This window comes from Cherax quadricarinatus, chromosome 28 (genome assembly GCF_038502225.1).
Source record: "Cherax quadricarinatus isolate ZL_2023a chromosome 28, ASM3850222v1, whole genome shotgun sequence".
Taxonomy (NCBI): domain Eukaryota; kingdom Metazoa; phylum Arthropoda; class Malacostraca; order Decapoda; family Parastacidae; genus Cherax; species Cherax quadricarinatus.
This window is the reverse complement of record NC_091319.1, coordinates 6,665,617-6,692,442: the sequence shown is the minus strand read 5'-3', so window position 1 is coordinate 6,692,442 and position 26,826 is coordinate 6,665,617. Positions and strand designations below refer to the sequence as shown.

Sequence of the window (26,826 nt, the reverse complement as noted above, 5' to 3'; positions counted from 1 at the left end):
TGCGATGTATATTTAATAATAATCACGGGTACATTAAATGTCTTATTTTACATTAATATAGATATTTTCATTAATCCATCTATTATATCTTCTTCAGAATTATACAAGAAACACATTAAATAGCATATAAACATACAATGTTTATTATATATGATCCTCTTCAAGGGGGGGCTCCTTGGCGTGGTGAAGAGGCTCTTGGTCTGAGGAATTAGACCTGTCGGTCTCCTTCCTCAGACCGAACCTAATTACCCCCCAATCCCCCGTTCCCTATCCCATCCTCTCCTTTTTCCTTTCCTCCTCCTCCTCCCCACCCCTCCCTTTTGCCCTTCCTTTTTGGCCTTGGGATTTTTTTTTTTTTCCCACAGGCACGCTAGTTCCTAGGTAGGGGGAAGGGTACCGGGGTCCATCCCATTCCGTTGAGGTTCTTGGCTGTGGCGTAGTTTGCCGTGGAATCTGGATTGCCTGGGGATGTCCCGATCCCTCTCCGGTATCCCAGAGGGTGGCTTTCGGTGTCTCTCGGGCGACGGGTGTATCTCTGGAAGCCACCTTTCGGATTCCGGGGGTGGTGGCCGAAGGAGGTATGCTTTGTGGCGGATTTCCGGCCGCCCTCTCTTTTGTCCACCGAGGTAGCTCGGCAGATGTGAGGTTGCTATCCCGGATTGCCGGTTTACTGGCATGATGGGTAGGGTATGGCACAGGTTCCATGCTGCATCTGCGCTACTGGCCCTTTCATTCCTCCTAGGAACTATCCCTCCCCAGTCCCCCCTTTTTTTATTCTTTTTTTTATTTTTATTTTCTTCTTTCTTTTTTTTTTTCTTAAAAACAAAAAGAAAGAAGTAACCTAACCATGGCAGCCCTAGTCCATGAACCTGCTACCCCCGGGCCCCTTCTTGATACCGCACCCCATTCTGACCCCGCCTCATCTTTGGACCACTCTTCGGACACTCCTCGTGCCTCAGTACCTCTTGCCGGTGCTGTTTCCTCACCCGCTTCAGGTAATGAGGCCTCGACTGACTCCTTCGATTTATCTGACCTTCGCTCTCCTCTGACTATGCTTCCGGCCTCTCCCTCTACAGTGCGGCACTTTTCGAATCGCCGGCCCGTTCCACGTCGGACCAACTCTGGTCCCATGCCTAAACGCCAACGACAATTACCTGCTGATGATACTTCTCCACCTTCTCGTTCTTCTCAGAAAAGATCGACACGTCCTTCACTACCTTTCCACGCTCAGTTTTAGACTGCACAATGGACTAAATTCTTCACTTTACGACCGACTTCCTCTACTGCCTATCTTTCTGACCACAGTATTGGCAAGGCACTCCTACGCCATGTTGGTAAAGATATTTCTTTTCATGCTCTTAAGAGCGGTACACGCATCATCACCGTACAGAATGCTACCCAGGCTCATGAGCTTTCTCGTCTTTCCCATATCGATACTGTTCCTGTCACTACTGAAAAACATCATTCATTCTGCCCCATACCATAGCTCAACAAAATTTCCAGACATGTGGCACTGACATTCTTGAACAGCTGGAACTCCAAGATCTCCCAATCCTCAAGGTAGACACTTATGTTCTTCCTGCCCGCGGGCGGAGACGATACCCTAGCAATGTGGCTTGTTTAACTTTTGACAGCCGTGAACTCCCATCCTCAGTTTATGTAGCAGGACATCGGTTACAAGTTCGAAAGGTGATCCCTACACCGCAACAGTGTAGAAATTGCTGGCGATTTGGCCATCCTGCGAAATATTGCAGATCTATCGCCGAATGCCCAGTCTGTGGTGCCGATGACCATTCTAATATGTCTTGCAATCGACCTCCCTCTTGCCTTAATTGTCATGAGGCTCACCCTTCGTACTCTCGCCGTTGTCAAGTCTACTTAAACGAGCGGGAAATCCGTTACCTCAAAGAGGCAGAAGGTCTCCCTTATGCCATGGCAGTTTCTCATCTCCGCCTCCAAGGGAGACTACCTCATGTTTCTTATTCCCGTGTTTCAAAACGTCCCCCCACTTCTCGGATCCCATCCTCTGCAACCACCTCTGTGGTTACCTCTTCCATAGTCACTCCTGTATCTAATTCTTTTGCTGTCCTAGGCTCAGACGTCCCTACTTCAATGCCTCAGTCTGATCTCGCTTCTTCGTGTTCTCCCTCACAAGCCTCAGTAGGGACGAGATCTCATATGACACCTCCTCCTAATCGTCCCTCTACTTCTCAAAAGTCAAAAAAAGGTCTGTTAACACCTCCTACCCATCTTCCACCTCCTCATTTTACCTTCCCTGTCTCTGTACCTGGTTCTTTCCCTCTCACTGGCTCTGTTACAAGTGTAGAGGTTCACCCTTCTCATACTGTGCCTTCCTCCCCTGTTCCCTCCCAAGTTTCTTCCTCTTCTGCCACCTCCCAGGTTTCTGCCTCTTCTGTCCCCTTCCACGCTTCTCCAGTTCCCTCACCCTTTTGCCCCCCCCCCTACCTTGGTACAGTCCATTACAGTTCCAATCTTTACTCATCCTCCCCCTACCATTTCCAATATTGTCTCCCATACGACGTCTCTGAATTCCGAAACACTTGAAGCAATCTCTGAATATATTGCAGAGACCAAACCATCAATGGACACTGATCCACCCTCCGTTCCTTCTCTCTCCTTTGCTCCATCTGCGCAACTGCTTTCTTCACAGCGCACCATTCCTTCGCTGCTTGAACGTTTTCCACTGCCTCCGCATGTGGACTTTTCTAACCCCTCTAGTCCGTAGGAACCCTTACCTGCGGATTTCAGGTATCTTTATCATTGCCAATCATGGCCTATTTACAGTGGAATATACGCAGCCTCAGGGGTAATCGGGGTGAGCTTCAGATGTTACTCTCCAAGTTTTCCCCTGTTGGTGTTTGCTTACAGGAACCAAAATTACACTCTGCTGTTATCTCTCCCATCTCAGGCTATAATTTATTGTATTCTTCAGATCCTTTTCCTGATGAGACCTTTAATGAAAGTGCCCTTCTTCTACGCACTGATATTCCGTACCATCAGCTATTTGTTCGTACTTCGCTGCATTACACAGCAGCCCGTATCCACTTGCATAGGTGGTATATGCTCTGTTCTTTATATCTCTCTCCTTCTCAGGCATTATCTATTCCGGATATTGCCTTTCTTGTTTCGTCATTACCACCACCGATTCTGTTACTTGGCGATTTTAATGCACACCATTTCCTCTGGGGGGGTCCCACTGTGATTCCCGTGGCATTCAGTTAGAGGCTTTTCTTGCCACCCACCCCCTCCATGTTTTAAATACAGGTACTCACACCCATTTTGATGCTCGGACTCACACTCTCTCTTGCATCGATCTCTCAGTCTGCTCTTCCTCCGCCGCATTAGACTTCACTTGGTCTGTTCTCCCAGACTTACATGACAGCGATCATTTCTCAATCATTCTTACTTCCCCTTCATATTCACCACCTCTTCGCATCCCACGCTGGCAATTTGATCAGGCAAATTGGAACCTTTACTCACACCTAACTGTTTTTAGAGAGGTTCCTTCTTCGTCCTCCATCGATGAGCTTTTACACCTCTTCTCGTCCTCCGTTTTAACCGCAGCTTCTAATTGTATACCCCAAACTTCGGGCAGGCATTCTCAGAAATGCGTGCCTTGGTGGTCTCCTGCTTGTGCTCGTGCAGTACGTTTGAAACGCCCTGCATGGGGCAGGTACCGGTACAATAGAACCACAGAGAGACTTCTTGATTTTAAGCAGAAGCGTGCGATCGCTCACCGTGTCATCCGTGACGCTAAATGCACTTGCTGGCAAGATTATGTCTCCACCATCACCTGTGCTTCCTCTATGAGTGCAGTCTGGAAAAAAGTACGAAAACTGAGTGGTAAATATTCTCCTGACCCGGCTCCTGTTCTGCGGGTTGCCGGTGTTGATATAGCAAACCCACTAGATGTTGCCAATGAAATTGGCAATCATCTGGTCTGTATTTCTCAGGGACTCCATCTATGCCCCTCATTTCTTACCTCAAAGTCTGCCAGAGAGTTAGCACCCTTGGACTTTTCTTCTCTCAGAGAAGAACAGTATAATGTGCCTTTTACACTTCAAGAACTGGAGGCAACACTCTCAGCTTGCCGATCATCGGCAGCTGGGCCCGACGACATTCATATTCGTATGCTACAATATTTACATCAGTCAGCCCTTGCAGTCCTATTACACCTTTACAATCTTATTTGGTCACAAGGAGTTCTTCCATAGCTGTGGAAATCCGCCATTGTTCTCCCTTTCTGCAAACCAGGCACTACGGGACATGAAGCCTCCCACTATCGTCCCATTGCTCTTACCAGTGCAATTTGCAAAGTGATGGAACGCCTAGTAAATAGACGTTTAGTGTGGTATTTAGAGACACACAACAGTCTCTCCACTCGTCAATATGGCTTTCGTAAGGGACGTTCTACCATAGACCCCTTACTACGCTTGGATACGTATGTTCGTAATGCCTTTGCGAATAACCACTCAGTTATTGCCATATTTTTTGACCTTGAGAAGGCATATGACACAACTTGGAGGTATAATATTTTAGCCCAAGCCCACTCCTTAGGCCTTCGAGGCAATCTACCATCCTTCCTTAAGAACTTTTTAACTGACAGGCATTTCCGTGTTCGGGTTAATAATGTGCTCTCCCCGGACTTTATCCAAGCTGAAGGTGTCCCCCAGGGATGTGTTCTGAGCACAACACTTTTTCTCCTTGCTATTAATGATTTGGCCTCTAGTCTTCCATCAAATATTTGGTCATCACTCTATGTTGATGACTTTGCTATTGCCTGTGCAGGCGCTGACTGTCACCTCATTACAGTTTCTCTCCAGCATGCAGTCGACCGTGTTTCCAATTGGGCCACCACACATGGGTTTAAATTTTCCAGCACTAAAACCCACCAAATTACTTTCACTAGACGCTCTGTCATCTCCGATCATCCTTTGTACCTCTATGGCTCCCGTATCCCTGAACGTGATACAGTCAAGTTTCTGGGCCTCCTCTTTGACCGTAGGTTATCCTGGAAACCTCACATTACCTCTCTGAAGGCAACTTGTCACAGCCGGATGAACCTTCTTAAAACCCTTGCTCATCTTTTATGGGGAGCTGATCGTCGAACCCTCCTTCGCCTACATTCCACCCTCATTTTATCGAAACTTGATTATGGTGACCAGATCTATTCAGCGGCATCTCCTGCTACTCTCTCTAGCCTTAACCCCATTCATCACCAAGGATTACGTTTATGCCTTGGTGCTTTTCGCTCTTCCCCTGTCGAGAGCCTCTATGCAGAAGCGAACGTTCCATTCTTATCCTATCGCCGTGATGCCCATTGCCTTCGCTACTATGTACGCTCTCTTGATTTCCGCAATCCTTCCATTTATAGAATGGTCACTGATATTAGTAGACATTCTTTATTTGTTCGCTGCCCCTGTTTACTCCGTCCCTTCTCTCTTTGCCTTCATTCGCTCTTGTCTTCTCTTCAATTACCACCTTTCTATGTTCATGTAACATCTCACTTTTCCCTACCCCCCTGGGAAGTTCCAGCTGTTCGAGTCTGTTCTTTCTCTCTCCCTTGCTCGAAAGCCTAACTGTCTATGGTCGCTTCCCGCTCTCTTTTTCTTGACCACTTTCACTCTCATTCTCATGCCATTGCTGTGTACACAGATGGCTCTAAGTCTTCTGACGGCGTAGGATTCGCAGCAGTGTTTCCGGACAGTGTCGTACAAGGGCATTTACTATCTTTGGCTAGTATTTTTACTGCTGAATTGTATGCCATCCTTACAGCACTTATCCGTATTGCATCTATGCCTGTGTCATCATTTGTGGTTGTCTCAGACTCCCTTAGTGCTTTACAGGCTATACAGAAATTTGATACACCTCACCTCTTAGTCCTCCGTATCCAACTTTGGCTACACCGCATCTTTACCAAGCATAAAGATATTGTTTTTTGTTGGGTCCCTGGTCATGTTGACGTACAGGGCAATGAACAGGCAGACACTGCTGCGCGGTCAGCAGTATATGACCTACCAGTTTCATGTAGAGGTATTCCATTTACGGACTATTTTGCTGCAATATCTTCCCAACTTCACACCCGTTGGCAACAACATTGGTCTACTATGCTCGGCAACAAACTTCAATCTATTAAACCGAGTATAGGTTACTGGCCGTCTTCTTATCACCAGTGTCGAGGTTGGGAGACTACTCTCTCCCGTCTTCACATTGGCCATACTTACTCATGGATATCTCATGGAGAGGCGCCCTGCTCCTCTCTGTGAGAATTGCCAAGTTCCATTATCAGTCAGCCACATTCTGTTGGACTGCCCACTTTATCAACGAGCACGCAGAATTTACCTCCGTCGTCGTCTTCGCTCTGCTGCTCTCTCTTTACCTTCCCTTCTCGCTGATGGACGCACCTTTCATCCGGACTCTCTCATTGACTTTTTGACAACAACTGACTTACTTCACAAATTCTGATACCTTCAGCCCTTTCTACTTCAATCTCTTGCTACCCTCTACCCGCGTACTATCCCCTGCCCCACTGTTTTCTGTAACCTACTGATCATCCCTCCTCCCTTCTGCCATCCAACACCCTCGCTTCCTTCCCTACCCTGCAGCGCTGTATAGCCCTTGTGGCTTAGCGCTTCTTTTTGATTATAATAATAATAATCCCTTTACAGGCAATGGAAAAGAATAACAGAGCAGCTAAAAGAGGCCAATATATCTGAAATGCGTAGGGAGTCGCTGGTCAGAGAAATAGCAAACATTGAACTTAAGCTAAAGGAATCTTATAGGAGTCAGGAATCCTAGGGAAGAACTAAAAGCCATAAATGAAATCGAAAGAAACCCAAAGTATTTCTTTTCTTATGCCAAATCAAAGTCGAGAACAACAACCAGTATTGGGCCCCTACTTAACCCTTTGAGGGTTGACAGGCACTCTCCGAGACTTGTTCTCAGGGTCGGCGAAATTTAAAAAAAAAAAATATTTTTTTCTTATGAAAAGATAGAATCTTTTCCCAATCATGACACCAAAAGTATGAAATTTGCCCACTTTGAGCCCCATTTTCAGCCAATTCCACTGTACTAGTTGATAAAAAAAACATGAATATTTCGCTAGAACTCCATTTTTTCTATCGAATGAGCGCAAGAAACCACCCATTTACCAATTTCAACTATCCAGTACAGTGGTCAGAATTTAGCAATTTTGCCAATTTCGCACAAATTTCAAAAGATGCCAATTTCCGAATAGGGTCCAGAATAAACAAGAAAGACATTCCTGGCACTAAAATGAAATTTCCTCTGTTCATTAGTCATGTCTCAAGGCCCCTTTTACATTCTTTTGCTTTCCACTTTGAATTTTTATTCTCACAAAAAAATAGAAGATTTACTGTTATGCAGACTACTGCATTAGTGTAAAAAATGGTATAAATAATTTTTGCGTACTTGCAAAAGAATATTAGACTCGCCAGTTGACGTGTATTGGACGCTTGACAGGATTTGTTTACTTTTGAACTTTGGTAAAAATTGAACATTTCTGCTACTTTGAGCTCAATTTCAAGGTACTTTTCATTGTAAAACCAGTCAAAATCATCTCAATTTCTGTAATATGTCTTCCATTCAATAAAATGAGACCAAGAAAACTAGAATACAACAATAAATACCATACGAAAATACAGTGCAAAGTCGCTGTTTTATTCCAAAAAAAATGGTCAGTTTTTTTTTTCTCATTATGCACTGTGTGCTGCAGGATTTTTTTTATACTGTGCACACTGACCACATAGACCCATTCTTTCATATGTAGGCCTACCAGCTTTCTCCCACTAGATTTGAGGGCGCTAGAATTTAGGCGTACTAGTACGTCAAAAACCCTGGGTCGTAAGCCGTACTAGTAAGGCCAAAACCTTCAAAGGGTTAAACAAGATGGGTCCTACACAGGTGACAGCAAGGAAATGAGTGAACTACTCAAGTCCCAATATGACTCAGTTTTTAGCAAGCTGCTAACCAGACAGAGTCGAGGATCAAAATGAATTTTTTATGAGAGCCATAGAATTTGGTTAACACAAGCCTATCTGATGTTATCCTGATGCCAAATGACTTCGAAGAGGCGATAAATTACATGCCCATGCACTCTGCCCCAGGGCCAGACTCATGGAACTCCGTGTTCATGAAGAACTGCAAGAAGTCCCTATCACAAGCTTTCACCATCCTATGGAGAGGGAGCATGGACACGGGGGTCGTCCCACAGTTACTAAAAACAACAGACATAGCCCCACTCTACAGAGGGGGCAGTAAAGCAATAGCGAAGAACTACAGACCAATAGCACTAACATCCCATATCATAAAAATCTCTGAAAGGGTCCTAAGAAGCAAGATCACCACCCATCTACATACCCATCAGTTACACAACCCAGGGCAACATGGGTTTAGACCAGGTCGCTCCTGTCTGTCTCAACTACTGGATCACTACGACAAGGTCCTAGATGCACTAGAAGACAAAAAGAATGCATATGTAATATATACAGACTTTGCAAAAGCCTTCGACAAGTGTGACCATGGCGCACAAAATGCGTGCTAAAGGAATAACAGGAAAAGTCGGTCGATGGATCTATAATTTCCTCACTAACAGAACACAGAGAGTAGTCGTCAACAGAGTAAAGTCCGAGGCAGCTACAGTGAAAAGCTCTGTTCCACAAGGCACAGTACTCACTCCCATCTTGTTTCTCATCCTCATATCTGACATAGACAAGGATGTCAACCACAGCACCGTGTCTTCCTTTGCAGATGACCCCCGAATCTGCATGACAATGTCTTCCATTGCAGACACTGCAAGGCTCCAGGCGGACGTCAACCAAATCTTTCAATGGGCTGCAGAAAACAATATGAAGTTCAACGATGAGAAATTTCAATTACTCCGATATGGTAAACATGAGGAAATTAAAACTTCATCAGAGTACAAAACAAATTCCGGCCACAAAATAGAGTGAAAACCCAACGTCAAAGACCTGGGAGTGATCATGTCGGAGGATCTCACCTTCAAGGACCATAACATTGTATCAATCGCATCTGCTAGAAAAATGACAGGATGAATAATGAGAACCTTCAAAACTAGGGATGCCAAGCCCATGATGACACTCCTCAGGTTGCTTGTTCTATGTAGGCTGGAATATTGCTGCACACTAACAGCACCTTTCAAGGCAGGTGAAATTGCTGACCTAGAAAATGTACAGAGAACCTTGACGGCGTGCATAACGGAGATAAAACACCCCAATTACTGGGAGCACTTGAAGTTCCTGAACCTGTACTCCCTGGAATGCAGGCGGGAGATACATGATTATATGCACCTGGAAAATCCTAGAGGGACTAGTACCGAACTTGCACACGAAAATCACTCACAACGAAAGCAAAAGACTCGGCAGACGATGCAACATCCCCCCAATGAAAAGCAGGGGTGTCACTAGCACGTTAAGAGACAAGTAAGTGTCAGGGGCCCGAGACTGTTCAACTGCCTCCCAGCATACATAAGGGGGATTACCAATAGACCCCTGGCTGTCTTCAAGCAGGCACTGGACAAGCACCTAAAGTCGGTACCTGACTAGTCGGGCTGTGGCTCATACATTGGATTGTGTGCAGCCAGCAGTAACAGCCTGGTTGATCAGGCTCTGATCCACCAGGTGGCCTGGTCACAGACCGGGCCGCGGGAGCGTTGACCCCCGGAGCTCTCTCCAGGTAAACTCTATGTACATCTACCGCTACCTACACTGACTTCCTACAAATAACTACTACTCACCTCTTGCCCTACATTAAGATCACAAATATTTTAAGGTAAGTAATGAATATACTGTAGCAGTAAATGACAGATTAATGAGGTGTGTGCAATGTGGACTAGAGCGCAAGCTTTTGTAGAAAAACACCACCTTGACCAAGCTGAAACAAGCCATATCTGCAACATGTTCAGTGACAAAACCCTGTCCCACTTCAGGGAAATCTTAAAGAGATGCCAGAAACAGACCTCTATGGACAGATTTGTTGTGAGACAGGGGTCCAGTGACTCTCAATTTGGTCCTAGTGCCATTAAAAGACAAAGAAGGGAAGTAACCCCAGAGAAGGCTTTGCTACCTAAAGCCTTTATGGAGGGGGATTCCCCTTCCAAACACTAACTCCTCCCTCTTTCCTCTTCCCTATCTTCCAAAAGTCAGCATTAGCCTTCAATAAAGGTATGTAATACTTACATAATTGTTATTTTTTTTTTTTGTGAATATTTTTGTCTGGAACGGATTAATTGTATTTCCATTAATTCTTATGGGAAATACTAATTCGGTTTTCAGTTATTGGCCGACAACCGAGGGTCCACTGTACAAACTTGTTCGATGTTTAAGCCCCTATCACTTAAAACCTTCATTACTCTCAAACCTTTCCTGAGATGACTTCTATCCTTCCTTCCACCCCAGAATTGTATATCCTCATAGTCAACCTATTCTGCTCCATCCTCTCTAAATGCCCAAACCATCTGAAGAATCCCTCAGCATTCTAAATCATACTTCCGGTAACTCCACACTGTCTTCTAATCTCTACTCTCCAAATTCTCTTCACAATATTCACATCATATCTCCACTGCCTACAAGCTTCTCATTGCAATGTATAAAGCCCATACTTCAAACCTATATAAAAGTGTTGGTACCGCTATACTCTGGTACGCTCTCCCTTTTGTCTTTCATAGAAAAACTTTCCACAGATGCCTTAAACACTGCCTTCATTTTTTACAGTTAATAAAATAGTAGACATTTTGTGAAGTACAGTGGTACCTTGGGTTACGAACAACTCAAAACTCGAACAATTATGTAAGTGCTTTTGTAAATGTATTTTTGGTGGGTCTGAAACAGATTAATTTACATTATTCCTTATGGGAACAAATTCACTCAGTGGAGGCACTCAAACAGCCTTCTGGAACGAAATAAATTTGTATCCCGAGGTACCACTGTATTTTGATAATGAGAGAGAAAGTATCTTGTGATTTTTATAGTTAGATAACACTCTATTAACTGTTTGGATTTAGCACAGTTTTTTCCAACCCTGGCCATTTCTCACAAACTTAGGGTGGCCCAAAGAAGGAAACACATTTGCCATCACTCATTCACTAACTGTTTTACCAGAAATGCATGAACATTACAATTCAAGATGGTAAGTGGCTCTTGATCCACTGAATTGAACCTGCTGCCTCCTTTGGATTGACTCGGAATACCTCCCATTCCTTTACTGTGTGACCCCTATTGGGTTCAATGCTCCCTCATAAATATAATAAAAATAATTAATAAGGGTGTGTAAAGGTAGAAAGTTGAAAGTGAATATAGAAAAGAGTAAGGTGATGAGGGTATCAAATGATTTAGATAAAGAAAAATTGGATATCACATTGGAGAGAGGGAGTATGGAAGAAGTGAAAGTTTGCAGATATTTGGGAGTTGACGTGTCAGCGGATGGGTTTATGAAGGATAAGGCTAACCATAAAATTGATGAAGGAAAAAAGGCGAGTGGTGCGTTGAGGTATATCTGGAGACAAAAAAAACGTTATCTATGGAGGCAAAGAAGGGAATGTATGAAAGTATAGTGGTGCCAACTCTCTTATATGGGTGTGAAGCTTGGGTTGTAAATGCTGTGGCGAGGAGGCTGTTGGAGGCAGTGGAGATGTCCTGTCTAAGGGCAATGTGTGGTGTAAATATTATGCAGAAAATTCGGAGTGTGGAAATTAGGAGAAGGTGTGGAGTTAATAAAAGTATTAGTCGGAGGGCTGAAGAGGGGTTGTTGAGGTGGTTTGGTCATTTAGAGAGAATGGATCAAAGTAGAATGACATGGAGAGCATATAAATCTGTAGGGGAAGGAAGGTGGGGTAGGAGACATTCTCAAAAAGGTTGGGAGAGGGTAAAGGAGGTTTTGTGGGAGAGGGGCTTGGACTTCCAGCAAGCGTGCGTGAGCATGTTAGATAGGAGTGAATAGAGATGAATGGTTTTTGGGACCTGACGGGCTGTTGGAGTGTGAGAAGGATAATATTTAGTGAAGGGATTCAGGGAAACCAGTTATTTTTATATAGCCAGACTTGTGTACTGGAAATGGGAAGTACAATGCCTGCACCTTAAAGGAGGGGTTTGGGATATTGGCAGTTTTGAGGGATATGTTATACATCTTTATATGTGCTTCTAGACTGTTTTATCTGGGTGCCTCTGCAAAAACAGTGATTATGTATGAGTGAGGTGAAAGTGTTGAATGATGAAAGTATTTTCTTTTTGGGGATTTTCTTTCTTTTTGGGTCACCCTGCCTTGGTGGGAGACGGCCGACTTGTTGAAAAAAAAAATAATAATCACAATTCAAATGATACTTCAAATTGCAACATCCCCATCCACCCTCGAGTGTAGGCACTGCACATCACTCCAGAACAAAAATCCTGCTAATCAGTTTGTCTCTTTATAGATATTGCATACAATCCAGTAGCACGTCAAGCCACTTGTCTCGACTCATTCCAGTCTAGGATAACTACACGTGCCTGCTAGATACTAAATCTCCTACCACTTAAAATCTTTCAACCCTTCCTGGGATGTTTCCTACACCATTTTCCATCCACCTCAGCTGTATGACCCTTGTGGGTTTAGCACTTAGTTTTGATTATTATAATAATAAGCCATCCACCTTATTTGATAATTATTATATAATTACTATAGATAATGGGCCTATGAGAATCAGTCATTCAGCCTTAAAAAGATCCTGGTGGTTTAGCACTTCGTTTTGATTATAATAATAATAATTAGCAATATAAATACTCAAAAGCAATACTAGTATTTTGCAGTTGAATGGAACCTAACAAACTTACAATAAATACAGCAGTTAAAGAGTTCAATTATCCATAAATTTCTACAGTAAGTATTCAAATCAAGCACCCAAGTTCAATCACAGCATCTTAGGAGCATGTGAAAATTATCTTTGAAAGAGAGGATACTGCTCAACCTAACAAATTCTAATATACTGTTAAAGCTCTTGCTACATTATAAACTACTTATGAAACCACTAAACTAAAGCAGTATTGTTCTCTTAATATCAACTTGCATGTTTTTTTTTTCCTTTCAACATTACAACTTTGAAAGGAAATCCCCTCAATGGAGGTGCCTTAATGCTGACAAGGGTCTCTTGATCCAAGGAGATTAACTTATTCTTCCATTCCTTAGACTGAACCTGATTGCCTCCCATTCCTTATGTGCTATATGAACCCTGTGGGTTTAGCATTCCCTCTGATTATAATAAAAGCGAATCGCATTATATAATCAACCTGACCTACTGCAAGTGTTTTTTTTTTTTACCCATATGCATAGACTAATTTATCTTTTTATACATATGCTATTTAGGTTAGGTAAGATTTAATATAAACTAATCAAGTTTAATCTGTTATACATTAACACAAATAATTCTGAACATTTCTGCACAAATGCATGGCTATGTTTTGAGGCACAAACAGAAAATGGAGAAGCTCTGAGAGAGGTCAGTGCTGTATAGCCCTTGTGGTTTAGCACTTCTTTTTGATTATAATAATAATAATAATAATCTGAGAGAGGTGATAGAAACATGGCAGTAAAATCCTAATATTCACATTTTAGTGTTGGTCATTTTATCGATTCTCTTGAGATACAGTGGAATACCAAGGGTTACTTAGGAGAATGAATTGATAGAGTGTATATTTTTTATATGCTTTCTTACAAAGTAATAGCTGAAAGTTTACTTGATGTACAGTATTTGCAACTTTAGTGGAAATCCAGCCTTTCATATTTGAACATGCAAATTATAAGGACAGCAATTAACTCCTTCAAATATTGCTTCATATTCCAATAATTTATATGAATAATTAGGACCAAGTGCCATGATGCACATCAATAGGTTTAAGTGTCAAGCTTACATGATATTACTTGCCAAAGTTGTAATTTTAGTGCATATGTAATAACTTGCAGGTAATTTCCTATTTGTTCAGCATGTTTTGTAATCATTCACTTCACCCTGATTTTTAATTTAGTCAGCTGTATCAGTATACTGTTTTAGACAGCGTGATTGCCCAGAACAGAAAGTAAATTTAATTTTATCATGCACACAATTAATTATTATTTCTATTATAATAAGCAAGCACTAAACCCAAAGAGAGTCGTGCACACATTATATAAAGGCGGGTCGTGCCTTACAGAACTTCACTTTATGGCATTTCATTAATGCAGTGGTTTTCAATTACAGTAGACCGGCATTTAACACGAGTTTATTTGGCACGATTAGGGTATAGCATGATTGAAGAACTGCGGCACAATTTTATACAACACTTTTCAAAATTAATTTAACACAGTTCACTTTGTGGGAGGGTAAAAAATTCCCTTTTCCTCAAGCGGCCGCCTTGTTGTTGTAGATCAACGGGGGAGACCTCCCACCATCCCCTGACACTCCCTACCATCCCAGCATTCGTACTTCATATGTGTCCAGATTCTGTTTTCTGCTAGAAGCTAGCTGTGTTTGTGAATTGCGTGTTGATCTTTTAATTACTATATCTTGTATATGCCAAGCAATCATGACACTCAGTAGGCATACCAGTGTTGTTGAAAGTGGCAAGACAAGGTATAAGCATTTAACCCGTAAACGGTCCAAATGTATATATACGTTCTTGCCCCAAACGTAAATATACGTTTTATTTTTCCTGCCTCCAAATTTGGCACAATTGGCCTGAGATGCCTGGTCACCATAGAATGGGTCTTAATCCTTTGAGGGTCGACAGGCCCTCTCCGAAACTTGTTCTCAGGGTCGGCCAAATTTAAAAAAAAAAAATATTTTATGAAAAGATAGAGAATCTTTTCCCGATCATAATGACACCAAAAGTATGAAATTTGATGAAAAACTTACGGAATTATGCTCTCGCAAAGTTAGAAGTCTCGACGATGTTTATGCATCGGCGATTTTGCCCACTTTGAGCCCTATTTTCGGCCAATTCCAATATACTAGTCAACAAAAATCACAACTATTTCACTAGAACTCCATTTTTTCTATCGAATGAGTACAAGAAACCATCCATTTACCAATTTCAACTATCCAATAAAGTGGTCAGAATTTAGCAATTTTGCCAATTTCACACAAATTTCAAAAGATGCCAATTTCTGAATAGGGTCCAGAATAAACAAGAAAGACATTCCTGGCACTGAAATAACAAGTTCTCTGTTCGTTAGTCACATCACCAGGCCCCTCTTATATTTCTTTGGCTTTCCACTTTGAATTTTTATTATTACAAAAAATAGAAGATTTACTGTTATGCAGACTGCTGCATTAGTGTAGAAATGGTATAAATAATATTAGCGTACTTGTGAAAGAATATTAGACTCACCAGTTGACGTGTATTGGACGCCTGGCATGATTTGTTTACTTTTGAACTTTGATAAAAATCGAACATTTCTGCTGTTTTGCGCTCATTTTCAAGGTACTTTTCATTGTAAAACCAGTCAAAATCATCTTAATTTTTGTAATATGTCTTCCATTCTATAAAATGAGACCAAGAAAAGTAGAATACAACAATAAATACCATACGAAAATACAGTGCAAAGTCGCTGTTTTATTCCAAAAACATGGTCAGTTTTTTTTTCTCATTACACACTGTGCTGCAGGATTTTTTTTATACTGTGCACACTGACCACATAGACCTAGTCTTTCATATGTAGGCCTACCAGCTTTCTCTCACCAGATTTGAGGGCGCTAGAGTTTAGGCGTACTAGTACGTCAAAAACCCTGGGTCGTAAGCCGTACTAGTATGGCCGAAACCCTCAAAGGGTTAACACTCGGTGTGCACTGTGTTAAAAAAATCTGGGACCACTTAGTACCTTGTGGGAGCACCAGTTATATCGAGTGCCAGCCAGAGCAAACAGTTGGGCAAACCACCAAGGATTCACTGATGTAATAGTATTAACACCCCTTTTAGGAGGAAAGCGATGTTAACCCCAAGTTTAGGGTCTATCTGTCTCTGTCTATTTCTGTCTATCTCTGTCTCTGTCTCACAGGTACACACAAACACAATTATACATACGTAGTGTAAATTACCTAGGATAACCTAAAAAATCCGAAGTGCTATACTGTACTTGTAGATATAATGCATAAGAATACCTGTTGGTTCACAGTGGCTCTCTCTGAGACAGAGACAAGCAGAGAAATAAGAGAGAGAGATAATCAGAGTTACAAGCTCATCAAATGTCATCCCTCATCTCTGCACCCTCACTGGCACCCATCAAATGTCATAGCTTATCTTCTCTTATCTCTGCCCTCCAGGATGCTTGTCACTGAACACCTGTCTTAAACATTGCTTCAAGGGAATTTCTTTCTTCTTCCTTCTTTCTCCTCCTTCCTTCCTTCCTCCTCCTCCTCCTTGTGGCTTAGCGCTTCTTTTTGATTATAATAATAATCCTCCTCCTCCTTCCTTCTTCTTCTATATTCCCGTGTATCCAAAACATTGCTGGGACCTATAAATACTTTGTATATATTCCTAGACATTAGTAAATGACCAAGGCAGGTGTAAATGTCCACCTGTCAATGTGTTTGTGACAATTTAAGTACAATTTCAGTACCTAATATTAGTGTCAGAATAATGATTGGTTATGAAATGACAAGAACTACAATAAATTGTAATTATCAGAACATAAAAATTATATAAAATAATATAAAAATGAGAAAAAATGGTACATCGGCAACACTTCTGCAAATGGCAGGACTCTGTGTTGCCGTCAGGTGAGCATTAAGTGCCAACTTTGTAGCCTCATATCTCAGTAAGTACTGACCCTAATTTTTTTATTTTCATCCTATAACACTAAGAAAAATGTGCTCTTTATTTTCATTAAAAAAAAATTTTTTTTTTTTTTTTAATTTTTCAAAATATTAGGGGCACTGGGGTAGTGAACGTACAAATACGTTTGGACCGTTTACAGGTTAAATCTTAGAATTAATGAAGAAAACAGTTATATTAGACAAGACAACCTGTAGCCGTAATGAAGCTCACTTTGTGCACATAAAATGAGGTAAACATGAGTTTGTGTGATTGACTGACTGATTTAATGACTTACTGACTTGGCTGACTGAATGACTTGACTGACACTGACTTGACTGAATAACTTACTGACTGAATGACTTGACTGACACTGACTTGATTGAATAACTTACTGGCTGACTGAATGACTTGACTGACTTACTGAATGACTTAAAGTTAGACTTTTTCACTGAAGCGGACCCTGAAACGGTGTCTAGAGCAGCTGATACCTTACCCTCAATTGTATAATATTCAATAGGGTAAAATAGAACAGAAAACCATTACAGAATTTATGCACACTCCAGTACAACCATCGACTTCAGAACCAGAACCTCTACCATCCACCTCAGCCCAGTAGGGCCACAGCATAACTCTCCACTCTCCACAAACACCAGCACCCACAATTTAAGGTAAGAAATACTATAATTTCTGTTGCAGTTGTAGTCTTAAGCAGTAAAAACAACATAATACATCATGACAATGAACTACAATTACATATTCACTTTTATTTTTGTAAGATGTGGAGGCCTAAAAAAAGTTTTGGCTTTTTTTTTGGGTCTCCTAGGAACATAAGTCTATTTTTTCCATAAGTTCTTCAGTTCATCTAACACTGTTTTACCTAACACAGCATTTTCAGAAACGTAACTACCGTGTTAAATGACGGTCTACTGTATACCCATTCTTCATTTATTCAGACTTTCTACAATAAGTATATTCACCACTCTCTATAAGCTAAGGACTAAAATATTTTAAAGTAATATGTGTACTGTATATGCATTCTTTAAGGGAAGAGGCTGTTTCACTTTACAGCAGCTAAGATATACAGTGAAACCTCACTATAATAGACTAATAGGGAAAAAGGTGTCTGTGAAAATCTGTTGCAGTGAAGTGACTGATATAACACACCAGGTCCACTGCCATTCAAGGATAAATGCCCCATGCTGCAGACTTAGTCTGCTGCATCAGTAACACTACTGGGCACACAAAGCATAAACAAATATAGCACAGTACAGTTAATTACCTGAACATAAAAGATTTCAAAAGTAAGGTACATCACTGAACAGTAATTTTTCTTACCTTTTGTGCCATAACCTCAAGTAGTGACTCAGAATAACTTTTATTCTGAAGTAGAGCTGCAGAGCTCCACTAATAAAACTGCATATGTTATGGGACACGTAGATGGTCGAGTATATGTAGTTGGTTGAAGAGAAACGGGTGGTTCCAGCTCCACTAATAAAACTGCAGATATTATGAGAGACATAGATGGTTGGGTATATGTAGTTGGTTGAAGAGAAACAGATGGTTCCAATGAGTGTATTTTGAATAAAATCTTATGGCTAATTTCAATTTGAGTGTCATGTGCCAAGTCAGAAGAAATGGAAACCCAGCCAGAGAGAGTATGACTGAATTTTATATTTCTTTTCCTCAGTTTTCTTTAGACCAAATTCATTCATTTTTTTTTTATACAGTCACATGATATGTATGTTAAGTTCAATTTTTGGCACACATTCATTAAGAAATATGAAATCTGTAGAGTCATAATGAGGTATTATAGGCTCGCTTAATTTTTTGGCAGTGTCTCATTATTGTAAACTGGTTTCTATCGATGCTGATAAGGAAAGCTTAAGTAAAAGGAGAGATTAGAGTATGGGAAATCAAATGAGTCTATTTTGAATGAACTTCTATGGTTACCTTTCATTTTTAGTGTCATACACCAAGGGAAAATTTTTTAGAATGAATGACAAATGATGATTGTGTGAGCATATGCTGACAATAACTGAGGTAGGCAGGGCCAACAATCCGACTCATCCAAAATAACAAACAGACAGGTCCCAGATGCAGCCGTTCTGGCCCACACCAGACAAATGCCTCATGCAGCAGACTTAATCTGCTGCATCAATGACACAACTGGAACCCCAAATGCAGCAGACACACCGAACCTTTGTCTGGCCAAAATCCTGTTTACTTCTTTTGCAGACAATACTAGAATTTGCACGAGTGTCATCCATTAAGGACAGAGTAAATCTCCAAGTGGATATAAACCAAGTTTTTAAATAGGCCACAGAAAACAATATGATGTTCAATGAAGACAAGTTTCAAATTTGTACTCCATTATGGAAAACTAGAGAAAATAATAGCTAGAACAGAGTATATTACCATCTCTAATCACACAATAGAGGAAAAAACAAATGTGAAGGGCTAGGGAGTGTTAATATCAGAGGATCTCACCTTCAAAGATCACAACAGTGTCATTATCACATCTGCAAGGAAAATGATAGGATAGATAATGAGAACTTTTAAAAGAAGCGATGCAATACCATTGATGATCTTTTTTAAGTCACTTGTTCTCTCTGGAATACTGCTGTACACTAATAGCCCCATTCATGGCAGGTGAAATCACAAATCTAGAGAATGTACAGAGAACTTTCACTGCATGTATAAGTTTAGTCAAGCACCTTAATTACTGGAAAAGTTTTAAGTCCCTTGACCTGTATTCCCTAGAATGCAGGTAAGAATGATACATCTACACCTGGAAAACCCTAGAGGATCTGGTAACAAATCTTCATACAGAAATCATTCCCTAAGAAAACAAAAGACTAGGCAGTTGGTGCAACATACCCCAATGATAAAGAGGCATCATAAGTACACTAAGACTTCAAGAGCTTCTCACTATGCATATGGGGAATTACCAATAGACCCCTGGCTGCCTTCAAGAGGGAACTGGACAGATACCTAATGTCAGTGTTTGATCAGCTGGGCTGTGGTTCATACATTGGATTGTGTGCAGCCAGCAGAAACAGCCTGGTTGATGAGGTCTGATCTACCAGAAGGCCTGGTCAAGGATTGGGCTGCAGGGCCATTGACCCTCAGAATGACTTTGCATAAGTCTTCACCACCATTATTTGCTTATCGCACCACCACAATTGATGTATCTGAAATCCGTTACATTTACTATACTGTACGTAGATACAGATGCTAAATGTTTTTTTTATTTCCATTAAAATATTAATAATGTACTAGTAGGGACTTAAAGACTGAAGGTACCCTTACCAGTAATTACTAAGTATGGCTATGACATTATTTGATAAAATAGGCCTACACCAATAGATATCAAAATTTAAAAGATTTCTGCATGACCATATAACCAGTATCACAAGAATGACCCTAAGCTGTTGCCTTATGTGCCCAACAAGAGGAGCATGTGCTATGGCATAGTCAGTATTCATTAAAGTTGCAAGTTATTCTTTTAGCCATTAACTTTCATAGACACTATAGGTATATTTTTCACTGTTGAGCAGGACTTACATTTTCAGTAATTGTAGTAAATAAGTTACTAAACTGGAAAAATGTACAGTCAGGCACACATACCATTACTGATTAATGTGGTTCTAGCAATCCACATAAACCTGTTGCCATATAATGACTTAAGTGGTTCTATTTATTTTGCATAACTTGCTCTGCTTGTTGTCACAAGTTGATTCTGTTATATGTATATGAATGTGCATGGGATCTGTAATAATTTAGATCCTCTCCCTTTTTCTGTCTTATTGTATAACAATGCTTTGTCATCACTTACAAACCCTTTGCATCAATTTTTATTTTTCCTACAGACCTATATGCAAGTTTTCAGTGAATTTTAGGCTAAGTTTATTAAAGGATTCCTGTTAATTTTCTTGTTTACTTTTTGTACTGCACCATATGTATTCTCAAGAGTACTTTAATATAATGTTTGTAAATTCATAATGCATATTTTGTATTTGTATTAAAGTAGTTTTATAACCAATAACTTCTTAAATAATTACAAACATTCTGTTGAAAGTTTATGGATGCAATTTTTTTCCCCACAGTATCACATCGTAGTGGTGGTGGTGGCCGAATAATTATTGGAAGTGGAGCCCCTCGTCCCACTGTCATTGGCCGAAAAGACTTGTTTGTAAGATATGGAGAGCAAGAGAAGGCAGCTCTGCAAGAATTTGAATTTCTTTGTGACTTTTCCACTTCCCATTCAGATCTGGGCTCACAGGACCTCACTGCTTCTTCAGGCAGAGTAAATAAATCAATCATTACCACTAGCACTTCTGTGCTGTTACACACAGATACCTCAGCATTTCCTTACATGAGTAGGAGTGTTGGTGCTGTTTTGCCTAAAGTAGAAAGTAATATATTTAAAAAAAGCATAAGTAACTTTGAAGAGAAAAACAGAAGTAACTTGGAAGAGAAAAACAGAACTGGGAAAAGTGATGTTAGTGAATGTAATCGTGGTTGTCAAGGTCTGGCCGATGAACAGGAGGGTGTGGATACTCGCAGTATTGGTAGTGTCAAGAGTGCTATACGGCAGCTCAACAAGGTGAATCATATCTCAGGAATCAAACAACCTGCCACTATGCCTACCATCCCAGCTAGGAGTGCTTCCAGTACAAGCAGTACCAGAGCTAATCACTATAAGTCCAGTTCCCCAGTCAGTACAAACAAAACTAGGGCATGGACCCCTACTAAGAGTAAAGTGAGTGACAGAAACATCATTGGAGCCTCAAAGTGTAGTGTTAGACAAGGGAACTCGCCATCCAGTAGAACACCTTCTCCTCAGTTTAGGGTAAAAGATAAAGGTATTAGTAATAAGTCCTCCAGTGGATCACATAGTTCTGTTGAGAGAGCACTGAGCAGTAACACAAAAACCAGCTCCCCAACGCGTATCCCTCGTATCCAAACATCTCTCATGTCTTCCAAAAAAGCAGCTGAATCTTCTACATTGCAAAGAGGAGATACGTCTAAAGATTTTTGCTGTGAATCTACAAAAAAATTTAAAACTCAGTGTGAAAAATCATTGCCACCTAAAGGCTTTTCAAGCCGAGCAGTTAAGCCTTCTCCTCGTATACGCTCATCTCTTCAACAGCGACAACAGCAGCAACAAAACCTTCAACAACAGTCTAACAAGAGTGGTATTAGAAGTCCTAGATTAGCGAGGTTAAAGAAAGCTGACCCATTAGAATCCTTTACTGGCAAGTCTCTGTGTGACAGTGGGTCAAGTGAAGGCTCTGAACGTTGTGGGGGAAGGCTTTCCCTCAGTGACTCTTGTGCTGAAAACTTCTCACCTATTGATAGTGGCGATGAAGTTTTTTATAAAGACTGTTAGCCAGCTTATTAGTTTATGATCATGAAGACTTGATATGTGATGCCATTGTGCTCTGCCAGATATGGTGCTTCATGGGATTTAATGTAAGGGAGCACAGATTCTTTTATTTTTACTTTTTTTTTTTGTTTGCACTGTGCATGATTGCCATTATGAAATTTTGTATTAGTTTAAGTAGCTGTGGGGTTATTTATTTCTTTAATTTATTTTATTTTATTCAAAGGTCCATGGATAAGCACATTCCGACTTATTGTGACCATGACAATATTTCCATATTATGTGAATATATTTCAAAAATAAAAATTTTCAGTTTCTAATAATTAAAGCTGTTGTCTTCCACTGTATTCTCATACTAACATGCTTATGCTTCCCTAGGCTCACATGATGTGGAAGATTTGCCAAAAGCAGTATAGATAAAGGTGGCTTTTTTCTGATTATTTTGATTAAGTCATGTTAGTATTTGTGAGAGATAAACAGGTGAAATGGTATCAAGTGTGTTAAATTATGTATCTCAACAGCTAGAGCATTTGCTAGTCACTATGGAGTTAGGGCACCTAAGTAGGGTTTAGGAAGATGCAGATCTGTGTCTTGCATAGATGTATTTATGCAATAATTGACTTAAGTGTTGCAAGCATTTAACTACCTTTCTGATTATTTGAATCCTCTGATAATAAATGTAGACTACTACAAGGGATGTAGGACCGTGTTCCCTTAAATGACCAAGAATGTAAAACTGCTTGACATTGAGGAAGACACTTTGTGCAATCCTCCCCAGCATTAGATATCCAAGATACAACTTCCTAACATAATTTTTTTCAGTGTATTGTAACTTATCAAGAAGACCATTTTTATATATAATTATAATAAATATGCAAGAAAAGTATATAATTTTTTGCATCAATGAAACTTGCAATAAAGATATGGTGTATAAAAGTTGTAAGAGATGTGTCTTGTATGCTAGTAGGGATACCTCATTCTGGAGTGGTGATTGTGTTGTAGTTGTATAAAACCAACATTAAAGTATTCCAAATTGACACAGTGAAGACTGAGTCTAGACCCCAAGCGTGTTCTACCCTTCCCTTATCTTCAGTACAGTATTGCATCAACTGCAGTTTCTCGGTACTTCTGCATATACGGTAGGACCCTAACTTACGAATAAGTTGCATTCCCGGTGTTTCGATTTAAAAAAAGTTATTTGCAACCTTGAGACTTATCCTTCAAAAAAAGACAGGAAAAAGGATGGTTGTCACATATGTTCATAACTGTAGAGAGACATTCATCAAATATTCTCTCAATATGTCTTTCAGGCCTCTTAATTTGAAAATTTTTATTTATTATAATAGATAAGTGCCAAACCCACAGGGGTCATACAACACCTGGGGAATGGGAGGCAATTATTTATGATCCAAAGAAGGGGATGATAAGTTCAATTTCTTGGATCAAGAGCCCCTCAACAGCACTTTGGTATCTCCCAAGAGGGGTGGAATATCGTAAGTTCAGGTCCAGCTGTAATTTGCAATAAATTCACCTATTTAATTTGTGAAATTAAGACTATCAGGTGCATTGCTCCTTAACAAGAACAAATAATACAAGAGGTATAATTGGAGAGAAGTTTTAAATAGTTCATCTCAATTCGTTTTACAACATCCAGATATGTATAAACATTACTTTGCAAATGTCTATTGCATCCAACATAAACTAAACGCAGTATTTTGACAGCAATAGCAGTAATAGTTGATTAAATATCCCAGAAGAATCTAGGTGCAGTCTAGTGAGAATTTTCTTTAATTGTACGTGGAATGTTAAATCTCTTATTATTTCAGATATTTGTTTTATATGTGAATATTTGGTAATTTCTTATATGTTAGAATTTTGTAATTTAAGATAATGCACAGCTTAACAGAAAAACTACATAAATCCAGATGTCTGCTCATTTCTTGATTAATAATCCTATAAATACATTTTTTACTTCAGATATATTTTTCTGTTTTTCTATACAGTACTTGGTAGTTTCCCAAAGTGTCAGTTTTTTATTGTGGCTTTGGACAAAATGAAAAATATTAGAAGTGTAGACATTGTGTGCAAGAGGACCAATCACACAAATTTACATACGTCCTTTCTTCCCATGAGTGGTGTATATGTGACTGCCATGATTCATAACATCCATGAAGGTAGATCTCAAATTGTGTATATTATATATATGTATGTATGTATGTATGTGTGTGTGTGTATATTTTATATATATATATATATATATATATATATATATATATATATATATATATATATATATATATATATATATATATATATATATATATATATATATATATATATATATGTCGTGCCGAATATGTAAAACTGGTCAATTAGCAAGAACTCATTTAAAATTAAGTCCTTTCTGAAATTTTCTCTTATACGTTTAAAGATATATTTTTTTCCATTAATGTTAATGCAAAAATTTTCAATTTTGCATTAAAAGAATCTTAGAAAACTTACCTAACCTTATTATAACAAGAGTAATTTATTTTAGCCTAACCTAACTAAATATATTTTACATTTGTTTACAATAATTTAATACTAAACAAACACAATGAAATATATTTTTTTCGTTAGGTTCAGAATGATTTTGGCGAAATTATTGCATACACAAATTTTCACTTGTCCTATATGGCAAGATGAGCGTTGGTATTTAAGCCAAGATGGCAAGTTCTGCCTATTCGGCACGACATATATATATATATATATATACATATATATATACATTATATGTATATATATATATATATATATACATATACACACACACACACACACACACACACACACACACATACATGCACATATATATAAAGTTATGAGACATGCATTTCACATGTATTTAACTGTTGTAAGATAGTATGGTAACTAGTGTATATAGATTTTGTAGTTTCCTAATTCTTACATCATTATAGTCAAAATTTTTGCTGAGTTTTAATGTCCCCCAATCTTTTGCCTCTAAGAGTGATGCACATCTGGTAACTAATGCTAAAATGATGAACTTGACTGAAGGATAATACAAATGGAACAATTAAACACTCCCTGGTTCTGGTAAATGGCTCTTGATCTGAAGAATTGGAGCTACCTCTCCCTTGGATCAAATCTCTCCCTTATTCTCAAAGGTGTTATACAACTCCTATGGGTTCAGTGAGCCCCCCAAGAAGTTAAAATGTAACGTTGTGCTGTTATTCACAGCTACATCTGTGATTTTTATCGTATTCATGGAAAATGTTAGAACCTGTGGGGCCCTTAATGGTTAGTCACATATTTGTGGTTAGGGATGGAAGCCTGTGTAAATGCCATGGGTGCCACTGGCTTTCTGTGCCAAAGTGGTTGCAAATCTGGAGACTAATATCTTCAAGGAAAGTTCCTAGCCATGGTATAGGGGCCCTTTGATTTAAGGAACTGAACATCTTATTCATTTCCTTGGATTAAATCCAGATACCCTCAATTCTCCCTCTTTTTTTGGCCTATTAGTTAGGATATTTCTTCTTTATATATTAACTGTGGTCATGGACCTAATACTAAATTAGAGAAACTATTGTAGAGGGTGTAGCAGGTAAGTTTGGGGTGCCAGAGGTAACTGATAATGGGGGGAGGCTTTGATTGAACTTTGTAAAAGAAAAAAATTAAACATTTCTGCTACTTTGAGCTCAATTTCAAGGTACTTTGTCTGTAAATCATTCAAAATCATCACTACTTCTGTAATATATTATTTATTCCATCAAATGAGACCAAGAAAATGAGAATACAATCATAAATACCATATGATAATACACTGCAAAGTTGCTGTAAGTGTATTTTTGGGGGTCTGAAATGGATTAATCTAATTTACATTATTCCTTATGGGAAAAATTTGTTCAGTACTCGAACAGCCTTCTGGAATGAATTAATTTCGAAGTACTGAGGTTCCACTGGATTGAGAAAAAGATGGGCTAGTGAGAGCATAGGTAATGAGGAAATTGAAGAGGTATGGGGTAGATTTAAGAATGCAGTGTTAAAATGTGCACCAGACTTTTTGTGGATGCAGGATTGTGGGTGATGGAGAGAAGAGGAGCAATTGGCAGAATGATTAGGTAAAGGGAGTGCTAAGAGAGAAAAAATAAGCATATGAGAGGTTTTTACGAAGCAGACGAGCTATAAGGAGGATGGGGTATACAGAGGGCAATAGAGAGGTTACAAAAGTGGTGAGAGAGCATAAATGGAGATTATTATTATTATAATCAAAAAGAAGTGCTAAGCCACAAGGACTATACAGCGCTGCAGGGCAGGAAGGAAGCGAGGGCATCAGGTGGCAAAAGGGAGATGGATAAGTAATAGGTTACGGATAACAGCGGGGTAGTGGATGGTGAAGGGCAGCAAGAGACTGAACTAGAAAGGGCTGAGGGGAGTGCGAAAAGTATCATCAGAGTTTGTGGAGTAAATCAGTCGTCAAGAAGTCAATGAGAGAGTCAGGATTAAAGGAGGGTCCATCAGCAAGAAGGGAAGGTAAAGAGAGAGTAGTAGAACGAAGACGACGTTGGAGGTAAATTCTGCGTGCTCGTTGATAGAGAGGGCAGTCTAACAGAATGTGGCTAA

The 26,826-nt window shown here is 39.8% G+C and overlaps 1 protein-coding gene across 7 annotated transcripts in view; it reads left to right on the top strand.

Annotated features, from left to right (window-relative positions):
* Positions 1-25,173, top strand: part of LOC128693150 (serine-rich adhesin for platelets-like) — a 299,245-nt gene extending 274,072 nt beyond the window's left edge. For 5 of the 7 annotated variants that reach the window (XM_070089371.1, XM_070089370.1, XM_070089369.1 and 2 more), the window contains one exon: positions 20,927-25,173. In XM_070089371.1, coding sequence (XP_069945472.1) covers positions 20,927-22,212 — 1,286 coding nt within the window. In that variant the 3' untranslated portion in view covers positions 22,213-25,173. The remainder of the gene's footprint in view (positions 1-20,926) is intronic. The other 2 variants (XR_011392523.1, XM_070089375.1) reach the window with 2 other exon arrangements.
* Positions 25,174-26,826: the final 1,653 nt, after the last annotated feature.